Source organism: Poecilia formosa, unplaced genomic scaffold, assembly GCF_000485575.1.
Source record: "Poecilia formosa unplaced genomic scaffold, Poecilia_formosa-5.1.2 Scaffold13, whole genome shotgun sequence".
Lineage (NCBI taxonomy): Eukaryota > Metazoa > Chordata > Actinopteri > Cyprinodontiformes > Poeciliidae > Poecilia > Poecilia formosa.
Window position 1 is genome coordinate 3900792 of NW_006799952.1, and position 19007 is coordinate 3919798.

Below are 19007 nucleotides of genomic sequence, written 5' to 3' on the forward strand. Positions count from 1 at the left end.
TACCTGCATCGCCTTTGGTGACCCTCACTACCGCACCTTCGATGGACGCATGTTTCACTTCCAGGGGACATGCACGTATATCCTGACAAAGGACTGTAAAGATGAAGACTTCAGGTGAGAGGATGATGAGTTTTTTTTTGATTCATAGACCCATATCCCAAGCTTTGAATATCCCACAAAGAGCAGTATGCAATTAATTTTTTGAGAATTCGATAAAAACATGACAAACCTTCAGAGACTCGGCTGTACCCTCACACTGACCGGCTGGGCAAAAATGAGCTGAATCAGAAATATATTAAGAGAATTAATAGAATATCAGTGACTCATTCTTTTTTGTGCAGTGTTCATGTTACAAATGATGATCGTGGGCGTAAAGGAGTGTCCTGGACTAAGGAGGTGGCCGTCTTTATAAGTGACGTTGCTGTGCAGTTGCTCCAAGAATTTGTCGTGAAGGTTTGTGTTTTCAAAAAGTCGAAAGTTGACGACTTTTGTGAAACATGTTGACTCAACGGTGTTTCTGTTCTTAAGGTGAATGAAGAGGTTGTGACTTTGCCTTTTCTAAAAGAGCCGTATATCTTTATAGAGCGGCAAGCCAACACCGTCCTACTCAACACTAACATTGGATTAAAGGTACAGTTGTACCTCAAATCTACTGTAAACGTTCAATAAGAGGACACAGTTATATATTTGTTGGTCCTTCCAGGTGCTGTGGAGTCCCCGTTCACACCTGGAAGTGAGCGTGCCAGGCTCCTACAAGGAGCGCACCTGTGGTCTCTGTGGAAATTTCAACAAGTATCCCCAGGATGACCTCCAAATGTCCACTGGCAAACTCACCACCTCAGAGTCTGACTTTGGCAACAGCTGGAGGGTATGTTTAATAGACTAACAAAAGACTGTCATATAAAAGCACGTTGTCTAACTTGCGTATAAAACATCTCATTTAAGATGACAAACGGAAACCATTCACTTTCATCCTGTCGACCCGGAGAAGATGTTGATCCCTGTGCTGGATACCAGGCCAGGAAAGGGGCCAACGCCCGCTGTAAAGTTCTCAAGTCTACAGTCTTCAAGCCCTGTCACCGTGTCGTTCCGCCTGAACAGTGGTACGCCGCCTGCGTCTACGACCTCTGTGCGTGTGGGGCCAATACTGACGAGTGTCTGTGCGACGCACTGGAGGCCTACGCCAGTCAGTGCAGAGAAGCAGGAGTCATCCTGCAGTGGAGGAGCACATCACTCTGTGGTGGGTAAAATGTAATCTTTTAATCATTCTTACTAAGTCATAAAAATGGTTTGGGACAGCTTTCAGGGCCTTTAGACAGTCACTGTTTGACTGCAAATCAATAAATTAGGTGTCCATAAGACACGGTAGATACGTCGATCCCTTAAAACGACAGACATCACATTGTTCCCTGTTTCTCATTATTTTGTTTCTTTCCCTCTTTCTTCACTAGCTGTGGGCTGTCCTGTGGAGCGGGGCTTTGTGTTTGACGAATGCGGCCCACCTTGTCCCGTAACATGCTTTAATGTTGACGTACCACTGGGAGTGATAGAGAGCCACTGCTTCAAGCCCTGCGTCCCGGGCTGCCAGTGTCCTGCTGGTCTGGTTCTCCATAACAACCACTGCATCCAGCCAGAAAAATGCCCCAAGATCATTCATGGTGGCGCTTTGTGATGCTGCAACTGTTGGTACCAGATGCAGGCCCACTCAGATGCACAAAGGCACACTCCGCTGCCTCTTTGTTGACCCCAAAATGTATCTGAACTATATATATATGGGTGTTTTGTCTAAAGATGTAATTGACTGATGATAAATGTGTTTTTATAACTAGCACTGAGTACTTACACCACAGATATTTTGCCTACTTATGGTTACACTTTTGCGAGGCATTTTCTATAAATATTCAAAAGTGTTAACATTAATTAAAAGCACTTGTTTACTATACAGATTAAAATGTGCAATGTCTGACTGTATGTACGACAGGCTACATAATCTCAGGTTCACTTCATTTTGCAATTTTAAAATAAACAAAATTCCAACCATTATTTTTGTTTCCTTTTCAAATTAATTTGCTGTTTGAGGATCAATTTGTCCCTGATATTCTGCATCTCTCATCATTGAGGAAAGATGCAATTCAGGTAATTAAATGAAATGTTTCATGTGTAAAGGTTTGCAAAGGTATTTAGAGGAAGTTACATTAATGAGACCAATAGGAATCAGTGTTTTGTTGCAAAAGTATTTATTTTTATGTCCTTTCATTTCCTTCTTCGTTTCTTTCTTTCATTGGGATCTCCATTAGTTGCAGTTCTCTGCATCTACCCTTCCTGGGTCCACACAGTCAACATTAACAACCAAAAATACATAACATAAAACGAGCCTGGAAACGACAAATTAACAGTAACACATATTTTTGAATTATTGTTACTATTTATTTTGTTATAATTCTTTTTACAAGTGTTCAATCTTGTCTTACAGACATATAAAGAGCACCTGGTTGTCTACGTGTCCCAGGACAGTTTTGCTTGACAAAAACGATATCTTAAGATGATATTAAGATATGAAAAAATATTTTTAAAAAAAAGATAAATGATTATTTTTTGATTAGATATCAAAAAAGATATCTTAAGATGATAAACTTTTCTTATTATTACTTAAACTCTGCCAGAAAAGTTCTTTTCTCTTCTATGTTGCATTTTTATGAAATGAATTTGTGTTTAATATTGATGTTACAGATGAAGCTCAACACTCTTTTTGTCACTAGAGAATTGAACAGCCTTTGGTTTGTTTTCTGTGTTTTTGTGTCACATTTCACTCTCCCTCTGCCATAAACATGGGCACTTTTGTTTCTTGGCGAACTGATCCGGCTGCTGTAACCTTAGCGATATTCTGTATAATTCATTAGCCTGTCGTGCGGAAAACATGGAGGAGGTAAGATGTGTCATCACTGTGCTGGTGCTATGTTTGTTTTTTCCTGCAAACGTCTAAGCTTGTACTCTTGCAGGATATTATTCCCGCTCTTCACCAGTGTCTCGGCATGTCTGCTGGAGCAGAGGTTTCCACTGAAGACATTAGTCTTCTCTTCTGCAAAGTGTTTCATGTGCCCTCGAGCAAAAGTGAAGCTGATGCAGCCATGAAAAAGGTAACAATTCTTACATTTCATAGCAAACTTTGAGCTGCAGCGTTTTACTCATTTATCCCAACAGAATACTGACTTGGGGCAGAAAAACTAAAATCATCATTGAAAATAATTCAAGCATTTTTATCATGCAGCAGAAAATGAAGAACGAATATAAAAAAACAATACAGAATTACTTATTCATAAAGAGTAACTTCAGGGATTAACCCTTTCATGCATTAATTATGATAACTTCACTTGATTTGTTTCCTACTAAAATGTTCTCAATCATCTTTAGGCTTTGACAACTTTTTTTTTTTTTAAGTTTTCAGTTACTTTTCATAGGGGTTTCCACATATCAGGCAGACAACATGTATTTAGGAGTAGAAATATGTAAGTGACAGACAAAATTACAATGAAGCATATAGATTGAAAATTATGCAGTGAAATCCAAGTTTGTTGCTAACAAACATTTTTATTAGGAAAAAAAAAATCTAGAAAAATTACTCTTCACCCTGTCCTGTCCACCTGCTCCTGTCTCATTTGTGTCCTTTAGGTCTTTGTAATCCAGATATTCCCAACCCCGGTCCTCAGACCCCTCTGTCCTGCAGTTTTTAGGTGTTTTCTTGTTTCACCCACCTGGTTTCAATTGATGGCTGATTGACAGGCGTTTGTTTTATTATTCCCAGCGAATCTGTCTTTACATTTATCGCTATCCTTCTTCTCTGAGACAGTCATTTGCACCGTCACCTTCATTACTTTCATTTGACATTTATTGTAGCTCAGCCACACCACATGTTGTTTTTTAGTAATTTGCTGCACTTCATTGTTAAATATAAATACCCTAACATTACACGTAACTGAATTAATTGCAAAAAATAAACATAACTTTTGGGTAAGAATGTTAATCTACTGAAAACAAACATATATTTTTTTTCTGCAGAAAAAAAAAAATCACACATCTGCATTTGGGCAAAGAGTATGTGTTGGAACTGCTGTTTGGTATTTACTGTATCCAAGAAATATTAAACCAGATCGATGCAGCTGCTTAATGAACACAGGCACATAAAAACAGACATTGATGAAGTGAGATCACAGTCAGGTAAAAATCCAATCGAGATTCCAGAAGTTATAAAATTCTTGATAGAAATCTTAAACACTTTTTTGTTTCTAACCATGAGAAGTGAACTAATATGTCTTTTTTTTCAAGTTACAACACAAGCTGACACAAAACAAAAAGGATTCAGATGTTTCTTTAAATATTTCAATCTTTAAGTAATACAAATAGTTCAATCTGGGTGAAAAAGTGCAAATAAAACATCAGTGACTGATCTTTGTCAAATTTACCCAGACTGACCAAGCAAAAAACGTTACAACTATGAGAGATTTTATTTTATTTTTTCTTTCATGATCTTATTATCTGTTATCAACAAGAACATTTTTATTGATGTTTATTTATGATACACATAGCTTAAATGTTCCGTTAAATATCTTATGTTGCAGTTGATTACTTATTATAATTACTGGTCCATTATTTTTACCTTTTATAACATGCAACAATACTTTTTTGTCAGAACTGTTTGTGTTTTAGGTTGCAGGAGGAGACAAAAGCTGGTCCTGTACAGGTGCAAATGTTTTGGATGTGCTCCTTGAAATGGAAAGGGCAAAGGAAAAGAATGAAATGGTACAATAGTTCTGCTTTCTTTGTATAGATCCGTTTCTTGATCTTTTCATTTAGTGCTAAGAAGAGCTGCCATTTCTGCAGGTTTACTGGGACTGCCAGCTTCTTAATAGTGGAAATCTTCATCAGATGCTGCAAAAGTTGCCCCATAGAAATGACTCAGAGTTTTTAAGAAATGCTTTCAACTCTGTGTCAGGACTCCCACAGCCACAAACAGCTGAAATAGACATTTTCCGGGTAAGTGGTTGGCTGCTACTTACTAGAAAACCAACGCTTTCTTTTTTTCTTTTTGCTCTACTATTTCTCAAGTTTTACATTCGATACACAGAGTGAGAAAGTGCTGGAAAAAAAGCAGCTCTGCCAAACAGCAGCAAGATTGAAGAGGCTAAAAAAAGCCGTCAAGCAGTGCTGGGCCAGGTGAGCATGGCTCAGCACGCTTTAAAAGTGATTCTCTTCTGCAATGACAGTATGGGCATGATGCAATATAGACATTGCAAATTTTACATTTAGGGACATTGCTGAGTATTCTAGCCTAACAAGGTTTAAGTAACATCAAAGATATTTAATCCTTTTAGTCTATAATGTAACGATGTGCTTCTTTTATGTATTTTTGTTGTCTTTGTTCCTCCTCAGACTGGCATCAGAGGGCATTAGCAGCATTTTGCCCTCCCCCTTGTGTAGCCACAGGTTGGGCCTCAGGGGTCAGACATGGGGCTCTGTCTCCTTGTCGGATGTCATCCTTCTGGTGGAAGTGAAATATGATGTGGTGACTCACTTGCTTTACACAGAAATGCTTCAGGAGCACTACAGTAAGGGCATGTCACTCTGACCTGTGCTCACAATAACCCCGGATAATGTCTGCGACTTCCCAGTCCTGACAATGACTTTGTCAGCATTGTGCATGGTGCTCCAAATCTGTTGCTGTTTCACATCTGTTTCTGGTGATTCCTCAGCCCAGAGTGTTTGGGAGATGCTGCTTCCCTGGCAACAGAGAAAGGAAGTGGAGGCACTGGAAACTATAGCGGAGGACGTTTTGCAGTCTGCTGACATGCTGGGCTTGGTTTTCCTCCCTGGAGCGTTCAGGATATACAAGTAACCCACAACCACAAAGTTTGTAAATACACCAGTGTTCACTGGAGGGTTCTCTCCCTCCAGTTTCACGAATTGAAACCATGTTTCCCCTCAGAAATCAAACAAAATCATTAGAAATCTGACCCGCGAGGATAACGTTAAAATTCAACGCTGATGGCACACCATGCTTATGTCTATCCATGATTGTGACAAATATCACAATTATTCTGATTGGCATATATTAAAAATACTGGTTTAAATACTAGTTTTTATGGGGTTTAAGGGAAATTCTTATTTTTTAGGATTTATTTTTTTAATAAGGTGAAATGTTAAAATTTTGTAATTAATTGAATTATAGTCTTTTATGTCAGAAAATATGTTTTGGGTAATTTTTTAGAACATTAAAAAGGAATAGAATATGATAAAATTTTAAGTAAAACCCTGTTGGACCCATTTTTAAGGAACACAATTTTAGCTACATTTATTATATGTATATAATTTCCCTGCAGAACAAGATGTTCAGAGTTAAGGGAAGAATCCTGTTCAGCTGTTGCTCTCCTGAATGAGTTGCACACTTTTTGTCAACAAGAACAAAATCAGCTGACAGTCCTGGGTCAAAGGTGATTACAGACTGTTTATCCATACGCTTCTATTTTGAGAAGGAGTTGTTTAAAAATGCGTTTCACTCACATGCAGCACATTACAAAAGTATTCATAGAGCTTTGTAACAAAATGTAAAAAACAATAAATAAAAATAAAACGTTAAAGGTAATAAAAACTCAAATTATATCGCTTGCATAATCTTGGACATAGATCTTGCCCGAACAGGAATTAATTAACTTTTCTTTTCTTTTCTTTTTTTTTTCCAGACTTTGTGACAAAAGTTTGAGGCTTTTGTGTCTCCATGTCCTTCTGGCGATTTACAGAGCTCAGAGGGAAAAACAACCTCACAGCGCTCTGCTGGCATCTCGTCAATCCTGGGAGTCATGGTGAGTTTACAAAACCTACAGGATGCGCATCGTCTCCAGCCTTTTGTGCATGCACCATTAAAGCTCGTCCTTATTTTTAGGCCACAGGTTCTCAGTCCGTGTAGAGCAGAATATGTCACTCTGCTGCTACAGAATGAAGACAAGGGAGAGGAAGGAAAGGAGGACTTTGAGACAACACAGCGGGTATTCCAAACTATAGACAACAGATGTCTTCTCTCTATTGTTTACCTCAAGCAACATATGGACGACAATTGTCACTTTATTTGCACCTTTAACATCAGTTAGAGATCCATGTTTGTATGGATTAGCTCTAGACATCATCATGCAGAACGTTATGCTTTGTGCAGGGTGCAAGATCTTTGTAAAAGAGAGCACTGGAGATTGTTTTCTGATCAGTAACAAAACTAAAACTTTGCCAGAGTACAGAGCTACAGCTACTTGTGCTGACTCAGGAAAAGGAGAGGAAGCATCTGCTCACGTTGCTGCACAGGATCTCCCTAGAGGATTTACAAGAGGCAGGCTGCGCAATACCGCCAAAAGATAGTAGGTATTGTTTTTTCCAGCATTTTTTTTTTCCTCCTCTGATGCCTGCTCATTGCTACAACTAGCTAGAATCCTCATCGTTTACTTTCACTCCTCATTTACGTGAATCAGTTTAAGGCTTTTAATAATGAATGATAACCATCTTCCACAGTAATTTGGTGCACAACTTGAAATACTTTGTGGATTTCGTCCACCTTTTCCAAGATCAAAGCTTTAAATACAGGTTCAAATGCATGTAGTAAGTATTCCCGACTTCTTTGACACATTTCAGAGGAACCAGACAGTTTTACAGTCGTCAAGGAAGTCTTATTCTCTCCTATATCTTATCCTTTCTTTTATCTGAAATGTAAGCACTCATCTCCATACATTGGTTTTATGGGACTTTCTGAAAAAAAAGAAAAAACTTTCTCCAGAAGGCAACTGATGTTTTGATTAAATTAGCTACACATTTCGCTCACATTCTGCACTGCTTTTTCATAAGCAGTGCTTCCTTCTTGGATTAAATCATTTCAATTCATGCTGACTTGCTTCAGCATCTTCCAGCTTATAACTGACTTGAGCCTTTATAGTTCCTGGGTTGCTACTGAACATTGTAACCCGATGAAAGAAAGATTAAGTTCTCCTTAATCTTTGGGTGATAGTTTGGGTCACATGGTTACATATATGTTCTGACAGGAAAATGATACCAAATAAACATTGAAACTAGTGTTGAAGTTCTTCAATGGGCTTCCTAAAGCTCTGACGTCTTATTTATGGCTTCCAGATGGTGGCTTTGATGCCGATCGAACCTCCTTGAGGGCTGGATGTATAAAAAGACTGAAACAAATCCATGCTCAGCTCCAGACACAGAATGGAAGCGAGAACAACTCAAAGCAACCCAGCATTCAGATGGACATGCAGGGAAAATGGTCACAATCTCTGCTGGAGGACTGTAAGCTGCTCCTTCTGATGCATCTGACAGAGCTGCAGGAGGGCCAAGCTTTAGCGTTGCTGCAAGTGCTCCTACACCGGGTGAGTGTAGCTTCTGTCCAGTGCAAAAGACAAATATTAAGGCATGATATTTGACATAATAACAGTGTCTGTTTTGTTAGGATTCACAGGCTGCCCAAGCTCTGAGAGAAAAATATGAAGCTGAATTACAAACCCAACGCTTCCCCAACCTGCTCAATCTCCTGATGTCAGACGATCCTCTAATCCCCGGCTCTATGTTGGTTGAAAACATCAACGATGAGCAGGTCACGCCTGAATCATCCTGCACAGGAGAAGTTGAAAACATTTATGCGCCACCAGTTCCCACTGCAACTACTGACTTAACTAATGAGTCCAGCAGGGAACGTGTAGAAGTCCCAACTGCTGGAGGTTCTGCTAAACAGGAAGTCTGCTCAGGTATCTGCATTGCAAGCACAATCTAAACCGGAAAGCACACTCCCACAGCTGAGGCTATGATCTGTTTGGATACATTCAGGTTGTGGGGCGATCATGGAGGAGCTACCCTATTTGGAGATCCTGTGTGTGCCTGATGCACAGGCCAATGCTCCAACTCCAGAGGCTGGAGCAGGTAGGGAAGAAGAAATAAATGCAAACCTGGAGAGTTTTGATAAGCAGGGATCCTTGATCCCCCTCGCCTGGTGCAAACCTCCTGAGGACGATGTGGAGGGAGATGGAGAAGCTGAAAAGCATCAGGACACCCTGAGCAGGCTAGGAACCCAAGGCCAGTCCACACAATGTGAAGAGGCGGATCAGAAGAGAGACGGCAAAGAGGTGGACACCCTGGCTCAGTATGATGCACAGTTTGCAGATCAGCAGTTGAAGAAAGTAGAGGTACTGCATTAGCAGCATGCCAAATTACATTGTCACTGTTGTGTAATTTGATTTTCTCCTCCTTTGTTTTAATTAATTGGCCTTGAACCAGAATCCAATCCCAGACCAACCAAGTGAAGGAGAAGCTGCAGCTGAAATTGATCCACGCTCACTTGCAGAAAACCTGCTGGAGCTGCAGCTGCGTGTTTCTAGTGATTCCTTCGGCTGTACTGCTGATGGAGCATCTGGTCACACAGTCAGCACCAGCAGAGAGATGACCGAGTCTGAACTCTGGGACATCAGAGGGTCGGAACTCTCTGATAATGAGGAAATGATTCATTCTCAAGAATCAACAGTAATTCATTTTTTGTTTGTTTTTGTCAACAGTGCATAACTTTGTCACTGCCACAAATATTTTTGTGGCAGGTCCAAATATATACTTATACTCATTAAAATTTGGTTAAACGTTTGGTAAATTGCAGATAAAGCACACACGCCAACTAAATAAATTAGGAAATTACTAAGTTAACTTACTTTAGTCACTAAGTGAAGCACATTATAATTACACCAAAATTCATATTTTCAAGTCTTTGTCGGCTAATGTGGATTCCATGCCGACTGTAAATAAATATCTGTTTATGTAGCAGATAGCATCCAGTCTCTCTGGAAGAACCACATTGTTGGGAACGGATCAACTGGAACGGGAAGAACTGATGAGAGATCAAGTGTCAGCAGTGGAAAGAGAGAGAACAATGCGCAGCCTGGTGGACATGCAGAGAAAGTTTGAACAGAAACACCAAAGAGACAAAGAGAGACAGATGTTTAGGGTGAGAACCGTGAACAGAAAAGACACTAAATGTGCCCTTCAGACAAAAATGTGCACCAATATTGTTTTTTCAGGTTCAGGAGCGTCTCTCCATCATCCTCAACAGAAAAGCAGAAGAAGACTTGCTTGGCCTTAAACACTCAGACAGGCTAAAGCATCTCACACAAGATCTACTGCTGGTAAGATGAAAGCTTACCGTTACATCTGATATGTTATGTATAATTACAGTGTGACATGTTGTGTTGAAGGACAAGACTCAGCAGAAGACTGTTGTTAAAGAGCGACTGGAGCAACTCAGAAGAGAGCGCTCCTATATCATGCAGTCAAAAAGAGACAGGTAAATAGCACTGCTTTGAAGTAAAAAATAAACAAGAGTCATTTTAAACGGCTGTGCTCTTGTATCCTTCAGGAATACGACAGGATTTAAGGAACTTCTAGCTCCTGTTGCTCTGAACAACAATGAGTCGGAAGATGAAGCAAGCTGAGATACAGATGGTTTAAGTTGTTTGGTCCTATTGTTGTCACTGTTAATGCAAAGTATTAAATATTTTCCTCACAATGTCACTTTTTTTGCTTTTATATAGCAGTTGCATGGCTCAAATTATCATATTTTAATATCAGACAAAGATAACCTGGGTAAAATTCAAAATGCACTGTTCAATAGATTTTTTTTTTTTACTAAGAGTAAAATCATGAAAATGTGCCCCTATAAAGACCTTAGTTTTAAAGGCTGCTTGCTTAAAATTCCATAAAATGACAAGTACATGAATGTTAAATCTCTTTAAAGAAATGTTGGCTCTCTGTTCTTTCCAGAATCATTTTATTTAGGCCACATTGGAGGGGTTTTGAGTACGCTTCCAGGCATACTTCACTTCCAATTTCCAATTATTGCTGTTTTTTTAACAATTCAGAGGTGGACTTGCTGGTGTGCTTTGAATCCTTGACCTGGGTTAAGTGAGGTTGAACTTTGGGTCACAAAAGGATGATGTTATTTTGTAGAACAGAATTCATTGCCTGACAGGTTACAGCCAATCGTTAAGGCAGCCACACACCACAGCTATGTTTAACTGTTGGGATGAGCTTTTTCTAAAATGATGTGTTCAGGTGAGCCACATTCCAAAAGGTTCCACTTTTTGATTGTCAATCCACAGATTTTCACGCAAGTCTCAAGGATCATCCAGATGTTTTTGTTTTGTTTTTTGTTTCTTTTTGCTAAATGTGAGACAGGACTTTGTGTTCTTTTTAGAGAAAAGGGTAACCGAGGTTACCTTTTTCTCCAGTAAAGAAAATATCTGATGTTGTATATCCAGATTATCTTTGAGGATAAATTCAGTTTAAAGATCTGATGCACTTAAGTTTTACCAAAGAAACAAGGGAAAAAAAAATCTGTATGGGGCAAAACATTTTCATTTAACTTCATAAACATTTTCAAAGTTCACACCTCATTTGGGCGTAATTACTGATTTCATTCAAGACTTGTCTCCCTTTCTTTGTGAAACTAATTAAGTCAGTAGGCTGTGACTGAATAGACTGAGATTCACATATGCAGTTGTTTAATATACATTTTAATTATCACTTTGACAACCATAAGCATTAACAATAATGAAATTTCACTAGAACCCCCTTCACCTGTGCACAATATCCCAAGAAGCCAAAGTTACATACACAATGAGTCACAGAGGTGCATGTAAACATCCAAGAGTGGCTCCAGTTAACCTTCTTCATGAGAACATTTACATTTATAAATTGACCATTGCTCAATTCTGTGAGAAAGTGTTGTAGCTGCAGAATGACGCCTCGGTAAACGTTGAATGCACCCATTGACTGGTACTGTTTTTATATACAGATATGAGAATGAAAATGTTGCATCATGTGAGGGGACGTTGGTTTGGCTAGTAACCATACAATAGGAAGATGTCTATACAGAAGGTTGAGCGTGTGCCAAGCAGTTTTCCTACAATGCAGTCCAAGTAAGAAGAGGGAAAGGAGTACATTTGAGATTTTCTACAAACACTTAAATTTTTCATCCTCCTCTCACTTTATTTGGTATCCAATCTCACTGCAGTTCACCGCAAAGCAGCAACACCAACCAGAGTAATAAGCTAGAATATTCTGAAAAAGCTCCAACACTGAGCCACCGCATTTAAAACAAAAGTGTCAAGTCTAATAATACACATAACTGCAAGGTTTGTCGTTTCAAACACGCAAAGATTCATAAAGACGTTTATACTCCACTCAAAGGGAAAGAACAATATTGGTGTGTCAGGTGCTCAGGGCTTTCAAATCGTTTGTAACGGCTACAAACCTAAAAAAAAAAAAAAATAAAAAAAAAAAATACAGCACAAGCAAATTAGTTTCAGCACACGATAGTACAACCTAAAGTTTAACTATCATATTAAATAGAGGCTGGTTAAATATTTAGAAGTCTAATCAGATTAGAATATGTAACAGCGGGGCTCTTGAATATAATTTTAAAAAGTGAGGTGATTTCTTTTGTCACTCTGGAAAAGCATAGCCATGCTCATTGGCAAGAACTGTCATCTAATCCTTTAAGACTGAATCACACCTCGACTCAAAATAGTCAATATTTGGAGCTTGTAGACTGTTGTGCACAGAAAAAAACGATAAAGCTTAGGATTGAAGACCGACTTCCTTGCTGGAAACATTTACAAACTCAAAAAAACGTTCATCACTCAACTGCGATCTCTCTGCGGAGGTGCTGGAACCATGGAACTGAGGGGGGAGGCTTATTTACTTTTTATAAGGGATTTTGTGCATCACCTTGTCACTGGAGGCATGAAAAGAGATGTGAGAAGTGTGTATGTGCGTGTGTGTGTGTGCGTGTGCATCAGGTCTCAAGTAGTGCTAGCAATGGAACTTGAAGGGTGTTTATGTGAAAGTCTATGTATGAGTCTTTCTACTGGTGCGCGCACTGCACCCCGGGGCCGTGATGGCCCCCTTCATCATCAGAACTATCATTGTACACCTCTCTCCTGCCTCCACTGCCAGACCCTTGACTTCTGTCAAATTCTGCAAGATCAACTTCTTCAGCATCTGCAGCGATGTCAGGATTGTCAGCTCGGGCTGGAAGAAGGTTCTCCAAGTCCTTAAAGAGACATCAAAACCACAAATAAGTGACAGTTCTAAACACCATTTCATTATAAAGTGCATAAATGTAGAGGTTCTTCTATGGAAGCTCACATTGAGTTTTTCAGGGCTGATCCAGTTGCTTTCTGGGAACTGAACGTCAAACTTGATGTAAAGATCTCCTTTTTCAAATGGATTTCTGTACTGAGGCATTCCCTCTCCTTTCACAACTCGAATACAACCTGCAACAAAAAAAAGTGATTTAAAATCAATGAGAAGGTAAATATAAAGATGTAGAATCTTCGATACTGTATAAACTTGTAATTTAAGAGCTACACAACACATACAAAGCTTTGGGTTAAGGATTGAATATATAAGAAACACGATCTTCTCAAAAATGCCACTTCCAACTTTTTAAAAAAGCTTTATTGTAGGAAAGGACAATAAATTAGTAATATATATCACAATACACACATAATTAAATAAGAAGAGAGATAATATATCTGACAGAATATTCAACAATTTCACTGAACTCCCAAACTGCACATAATTCTGGGGGATGTAGGCAGAGTTTAAACCTCTCAACCTGTCTAGGCCAGCCAAGCAAGGTTGGTGGCATCAACTCAGTCACTCATTCTTTGGTTTCCTAGCAACAACCTGTTGAGTAACTTGCTCAGCAGCAGTTTAAGGTTTCGTCAATGTCTCTCATAACTGCTTAAAAAGGAACAACAACGATGTGGAGTAAAAACTGTGGAAAGGTAACGCCACCCATTAGGTAGCATTTCATATATGTAAAAAAATAATAATAATTGTCAATATCAGATGATATGTAAACCTTATAGTGATATGTCTTAACGCCTCTGATCTTTTAATTAACTGGGCAGCTTCCCCCGTCTTGCTGAAGCATCACCAGGACATTATACTGCCACCACCCTGGCTGTAGTGTGTTCAGGGTTATATGAATCATTGCAGATGAGATTAATTTTTTTTTTTACCTGGCTCAATGACCTTGCCAGGTGGATATTTGACCAGCAGCTGACGTCCATCCAAGTGTGTGATGGTGATCTGGAAGCCACACAGAGCTTCGACAAGGCCAATGCGCTGGACCATGTGAAGGTCACTGCCATCACGTCGGAATTCCTGTTTAGATTAAAACCCAATGTTTTTCAATTTGATTTATTGGCAAAGATTTATCAAATAAAGCGATGATGATTTAATTTCAAAACCTTTAGCAGTATCAAAGGTCAATTATAAATGTTTTGAGTTTACCTCATGGTCTTTCTCTTGAAGCACCAGAACGATATCTCCTGGTTCAACACCTGGTGCTTGGTCAGCTTCCCCAGAGAATGTGATCTTCTGGCCATGCTTCATGCCTTTGTCCACATGAACTTCCAGAAGTTTTGTCTCCTTGCAAACCTTCTGACCCTCGCACTTTCTGCAGCGGTCCTTCTCATTTATCACCTCACCTGGACAAAAATATGCACTCATACTTTTCAAAAAAAAAAAAAGTATGGCTCCGGTATCGGGGTGTGTGTTTGTGTCGAAGTGTTACCCTCTCCGTTGCAGTCGGTGCAGACAGACTGCATTTGCTGCACCATCCCTGGGGCCAGCTGTCTGATCATGATTTTCATTCCTCTTCCTCTGCATGCCACACACTTCTGTACTGCTCCTGCCTTACCCCCTTGACTACAAGTCAAAAGGTACAAATAAGCAGCATTATTATCAGTACTCCACACATTACACAATCTTAAAAATAAACTAAGAAAACTGAAATTGTACATTATAAAGAGAATGGCAAATATGTATATTATTCTGTATAAACAGACCACTTGATCTAGAAATGAGCTGGTGATTATTCTGTTTTTGCTGTAGTATCTGTGTATCTAATTAATTCATATAAAAATACATGTTAATCATTATATCATCACATCATTATAGAGGTAATAATGTAATATGATCATCATGCTATCTCTATAGTGAAACTGTTTGAAAAACTGATGAGCGAAAAATGTGGAGGAAGAAAAACAAATTACTGTCCTAAACTCAGAAAAACCTCTGATTAAAACTATGGAACTTTGTATTTATTACTTAGATGTTGAGAAAGGTTTTAAAACAGTCAGGTTTAAAATGTAAAATAAAACAGATGAACTTACCCATTGCAGGCGCTACATAACACATTCTTACTGAGCTGCAGCTTTGTAGTTTTTCCATTGTACAGGTCTTCGAGAGACACTCTGAGAGATGAGGGTTTTCAGACAATATCATGTTATTATGGAACAACTTACTGGAGCGGTCAAAATACTTGGAAAATGTGAAATACACACTTCAGAGGATGCACCATGTCGTCTCCTCTCCTCTTGCCTCCATTGCTTCGACTTCCCCGGCCGCCCATGAAGCCGAAGAGTCCTCCGCCAAAAATGTGGGAGAAGATATCATCCATGCCGGGGCCGCCGCCGCCTCCCTCCCGAAGGCCCTGCTCTCCATAGCGATCATAAAGCTCCTTCTTCTCAGGGTTTGTCAACACTTCATAAGCAAAACTTATTTCTTTGAACTGCAAAAAAAATAAAGAATATTCTATATTTCAATAAATTAAACATATCAGAACTTCAGGTGCTCTTTATAAAAGTAAAAACAATCTAAGTACACTTGTGTTTTAATTATTTTGTGCTTTTTTACTTAAAATTTGTATTTTTGTAGTGATCATCTGCACCTAGAATTACAATTTGAAATTATGTGTAATCTTGAATATTTAGGTGAAGTTTTACATATTGGTCACAGTTTTTAGATGTCTACTTTAAAACTGAGTCTTGTGGCCACACCTAAACATAGTGTTAAATGTTTTGCAGGTTCATACCTTGTCACCAGCATCAGGATTCTTGTCAGGATGATACTCTTTAGCCAATTTCCGATAAGCCTGGAACAAAGGGAAAAATTCAAAGATTAAGAAAATGTGTGACTTGGCCTTGTTGAACAAGGGACTTAACAGTTTGTTTCATTTCAATGAACTAACTGCTCATATTGCTAATGTTGTCAAATCTCAAATATGCTCTATGTGTTCCTACATAGAGCTATGTTGAGTGAGCCTGCTGAATTTGCCAGATCATCTCCGACTCATCAAACTGCTCTAGCTTCACCAATAATAGAGTAGCACATTTGGATTTGTGTCAGACTCCCTGTTTTGCAACAGTGTCAAAGATATATGTTCTTGTGCTTTTCAGGTGCTGTAGTTGTTGGGGGAAAAAAATTATCTGGGCATTAAAAGTCAGCTGATGAAGTGGATTAAAATGGCTACGTCCAGCTACCTTATTAGCTTTTACAACTCTAAGAATTTATTTACTTTATCCACCTGCTCAAGGTGACATAACATCTTTGTTTTTATAAGTGTAAATTATTACTGATTAAAAAAAACAGCTTTTTATTACCCTAATTTTCTAATTATCTTTTGAGAAGATAAAATAAAAAATTTAAAAAAAAAAAACAATGGTGTAATTATAACAGCTCCTTACAATGGCAATTGTAAACTATTTTAGATAAGAATTATTTTTTATTTTTGTTGTGTAGAATAATGAACAGCCATACCAAATGTAATATGTCAAATACTTAAAAGTAGAGGTAAATTTGACATTAAAATTATGTAAAAAAAAAAAAAAAAAAAAAAAAAGTCTATCTACATTTGTGTGTGAATATACTGTGATCCAAAATTCTGTTCTTAGAGGCTAGAAAGCTATGCCCCTATTTTGCATAAATAATTAGGACAACCTACCTTAAGAATGAGTGGCAAGGGATCAAAACAAAATTCAGCAATGTGCTATTTTTGACGCAACAGGCAAAAAAAAAAAAAACTGATATCTTAGCCAGCGTTCATCGTTTGAAAACTGGCAGACTTTGAAAACAGGTCACTCTGGGAAAGGGAATTTCAAAGCCTCATATTAAAATATCTTTATTAGTTATTGAAAAAGGAAAATACCGAAAGAGTTCTGACTAAACCTCTGGTTTTTATCATCTAAATTTATGTCAATTAGAATCTAGCCATTAGACCAATAACGTGTAAAAGGAAAGTACACAATGTATGTTTTGGTTGCTACAGTTACACGAGGTTTTTCTAGAAGGCCGTGGAGTAACCACAGTTACATGCTCATATCTATTTACAGAACCTGCATTTGTCCCAACACAAGTTTTTCTACAGCATTAACTTAGGTTTAATATTGGTGAAAAAAATTAAAGTGAATATAATTTATACACAATTGGCAGGATTAGCAAAACAACCACAGCTAGGTTAACTGGTTTAACCGGCAACCTCTATCAGTGTAGAGTATTCCTCTGGTTTAAAATAAAGAACCTACAACCTTAAAATGCAACTGCGAATGATAACATTAACAATTTTATAGGTAATTCTCTAGCATCGTCAGAGTTCATGCTTAAAAACGCGATGCAGATGAGTATTTCAGCTGGCTAGCATGCTAGGAACCTTCGAGACTAGCTTCAAATCAGTAAACTAACTAGCTTACTCCCACACTGGTTTTTGTTCTTTTTAGGCCAAAACAACACTTTTAACTCGTCAACTTCACCTTTCCTCCTGAGTCCCGAGATATTTGTTTTTCGTTTTAGAAGAGACGTACCTTTTTTAGTTCGTTTTCAGAGGCAGAAGGTGAAACTCCGAGGATGTCGTATAGCCTAGTGTCCGCAACGTTCGCCATGGTGCTAACCGGCTACCAGAGTGAGAGCTTCTGCGGAGAATCAGACGAGCTACACAATGTTCACCGGTTGGGGCTGTTCGTTCATTCTAATCCACACACTACGCTTCTTCGCAGTTTTATCCAGGGTTGGGAACCATTTTAACCCATTCATGTATGAATTATGACAAACTTACTGAGAACTTTTAAAGTTATTTTTTAATTACCTTTAGCATTTTTTTTTCTCCAAAACGTATACATTTAAAATATTTCTACGTAGACTGAAATGTAACTGATAATGTACAGTAGTTATAGATTTGTCAAAATGCCAGGTTTGTGTGATGTAAGAAGAATAAGAAAAAAACAAACTATTTAAAAGCTATTTGCACTTTTATTGCGACCTACAACTGCACAAAGACTCTCAGCTAAAATCGTACTTTTGAGGCTCCCATATGGAGTTACTCCCAAAAGTTTTTTTTTTTTTGTTTTTTTTTTTGGTGATTTTTTTTTCTTTGTGAGCATTGTGATGGCACCATCATGTTTGATGCTTTATTTCTTCAGCAGGAGCAAACCCTTAGCAATTGTGGATGAAGATATAAACAGTTTCAAATGCTTGCACAAAGCATTTAAGCTTCTCATTAAAAGCTGAAGATGAAGAGGAACTCTTTCCACACAAATTAATTTAAGAGTATGCACACTTTGGGGCATACCATTTTATTCTTCATAAGATATTTTAGTTTGTTTCACAGTTGAGTTGTATATTGGTCACATTTAGAGCTGCACAATATAACAATTTGTTATTGCAATGTCAGTGTTTGCAAAATCACCATTCTACAATATTGGATGTAGAATGGTGATATTTTGAAGGAATAACAAGGTAATGGTCAATAAAAATAGCCAGTGATACATGATGTTCTTAACAAATTTCAATCTTTTTTTTCTCATCATAAACTCAATATATACAATTTACATTTTAGTACTTAGTTAATTGACGTTACCTCTATTGTTGTCATAATGTAAAAGAAATAGTTTACTGCAGTGTGAGCTGCTCTGTATTGTATACTTACACAGACTGACCAGATGGTGGCAGAATATGTAGTAACAAGCAGAGACCAGTGAAGCCTAACTGTAAATTTACCTTCAGCATCCACACATTTTAAAGACAACCTCTTTGCAAAGCTGTCTATTGTATTAAATGATTAAACAAATGGCAGAAGGTAACAG

General features: G+C 38.2%; 2 protein-coding genes across 2 annotated transcripts; one reads left to right on the top strand and one right to left on the bottom strand.

Moving 5' to 3' along the window:
• Window positions 1-2958: 2958 nt before the first annotated feature.
• On the top strand, window positions 2959-12698 carry LOC107835563 (uncharacterized). The gene is made up of 18 exons (XM_016668176.1): window positions 2959-3137; window positions 4705-4797; window positions 4879-5031; window positions 5123-5211; window positions 5428-5603; window positions 5748-5886; window positions 6375-6485; window positions 6735-6854; window positions 6935-7037; window positions 7274-7397; window positions 8161-8408; window positions 8489-8783; window positions 8863-9218; window positions 9310-9552; window positions 9842-10024; window positions 10098-10203; window positions 10270-10360; window positions 10433-12698. Exons 1-18 carry the CDS (start codon window positions 3033-3035, stop codon window positions 10506-10508), a joined length of 2811 nt encoding a protein of 936 aa, XP_016523662.1. The 5' UTR covers window positions 2959-3032; the 3' UTR covers window positions 10509-12698.
• On the bottom strand, window positions 11570-17918 carry dnaja2b (DnaJ heat shock protein family (Hsp40) member A2b). The gene is made up of 9 exons (XM_007545688.2): window positions 17730-17918; window positions 15965-16024; window positions 15435-15661; window positions 15264-15344; window positions 14663-14796; window positions 14380-14576; window positions 14106-14250; window positions 13225-13352; window positions 11570-13129 (listed from the first exon to the last, which is right to left on the bottom strand). Exons 1-9 carry the CDS (start codon window positions 17805-17807, stop codon window positions 12941-12943), a joined length of 1239 nt encoding a protein of 412 aa, XP_007545750.1. The 5' UTR covers window positions 17808-17918; the 3' UTR covers window positions 11570-12940.
• Window positions 17919-19007: the final 1089 nt, after the last annotated feature.

Coding starts and splice junctions, on each gene's coding strand:
- LOC107835563 (XM_016668176.1), top strand. CDS start 3,033: ATGTCTGCTGGAGCAGAGGTTTCCACTGAAGACATTAGTCTTCTCTTC. Junction 5,032..5,122: donor CTGAAATAGACATTTTCCGG/GTAAGTGGTTGG, acceptor TTCGATACACAG/AGTGAGAAAGTGCTGGAAAA. Junction 9,219..9,309: donor AGCAGTTGAAGAAAGTAGAG/GTACTGCATTAG, acceptor GCCTTGAACCAG/AATCCAATCCCAGACCAACC.
- dnaja2b (XM_007545688.2), bottom strand. CDS start 17,807: ATGGCGAACGTTGCGGACACTAGGCTATACGACATCCTCGGAGTTTCA. Junction 14,797..15,263: donor TTATGTAGCGCCTGCAATGG/GTAAGTTCATCT, acceptor TTTGACTTGTAG/TCAAGGGGGTAAGGCAGGAG. Junction 13,130..13,224: donor TCAGCCCTGAAAAACTCAAT/GTGAGCTTCCAT, acceptor TGTCTCTTTAAG/GACTTGGAGAACCTTCTTCC.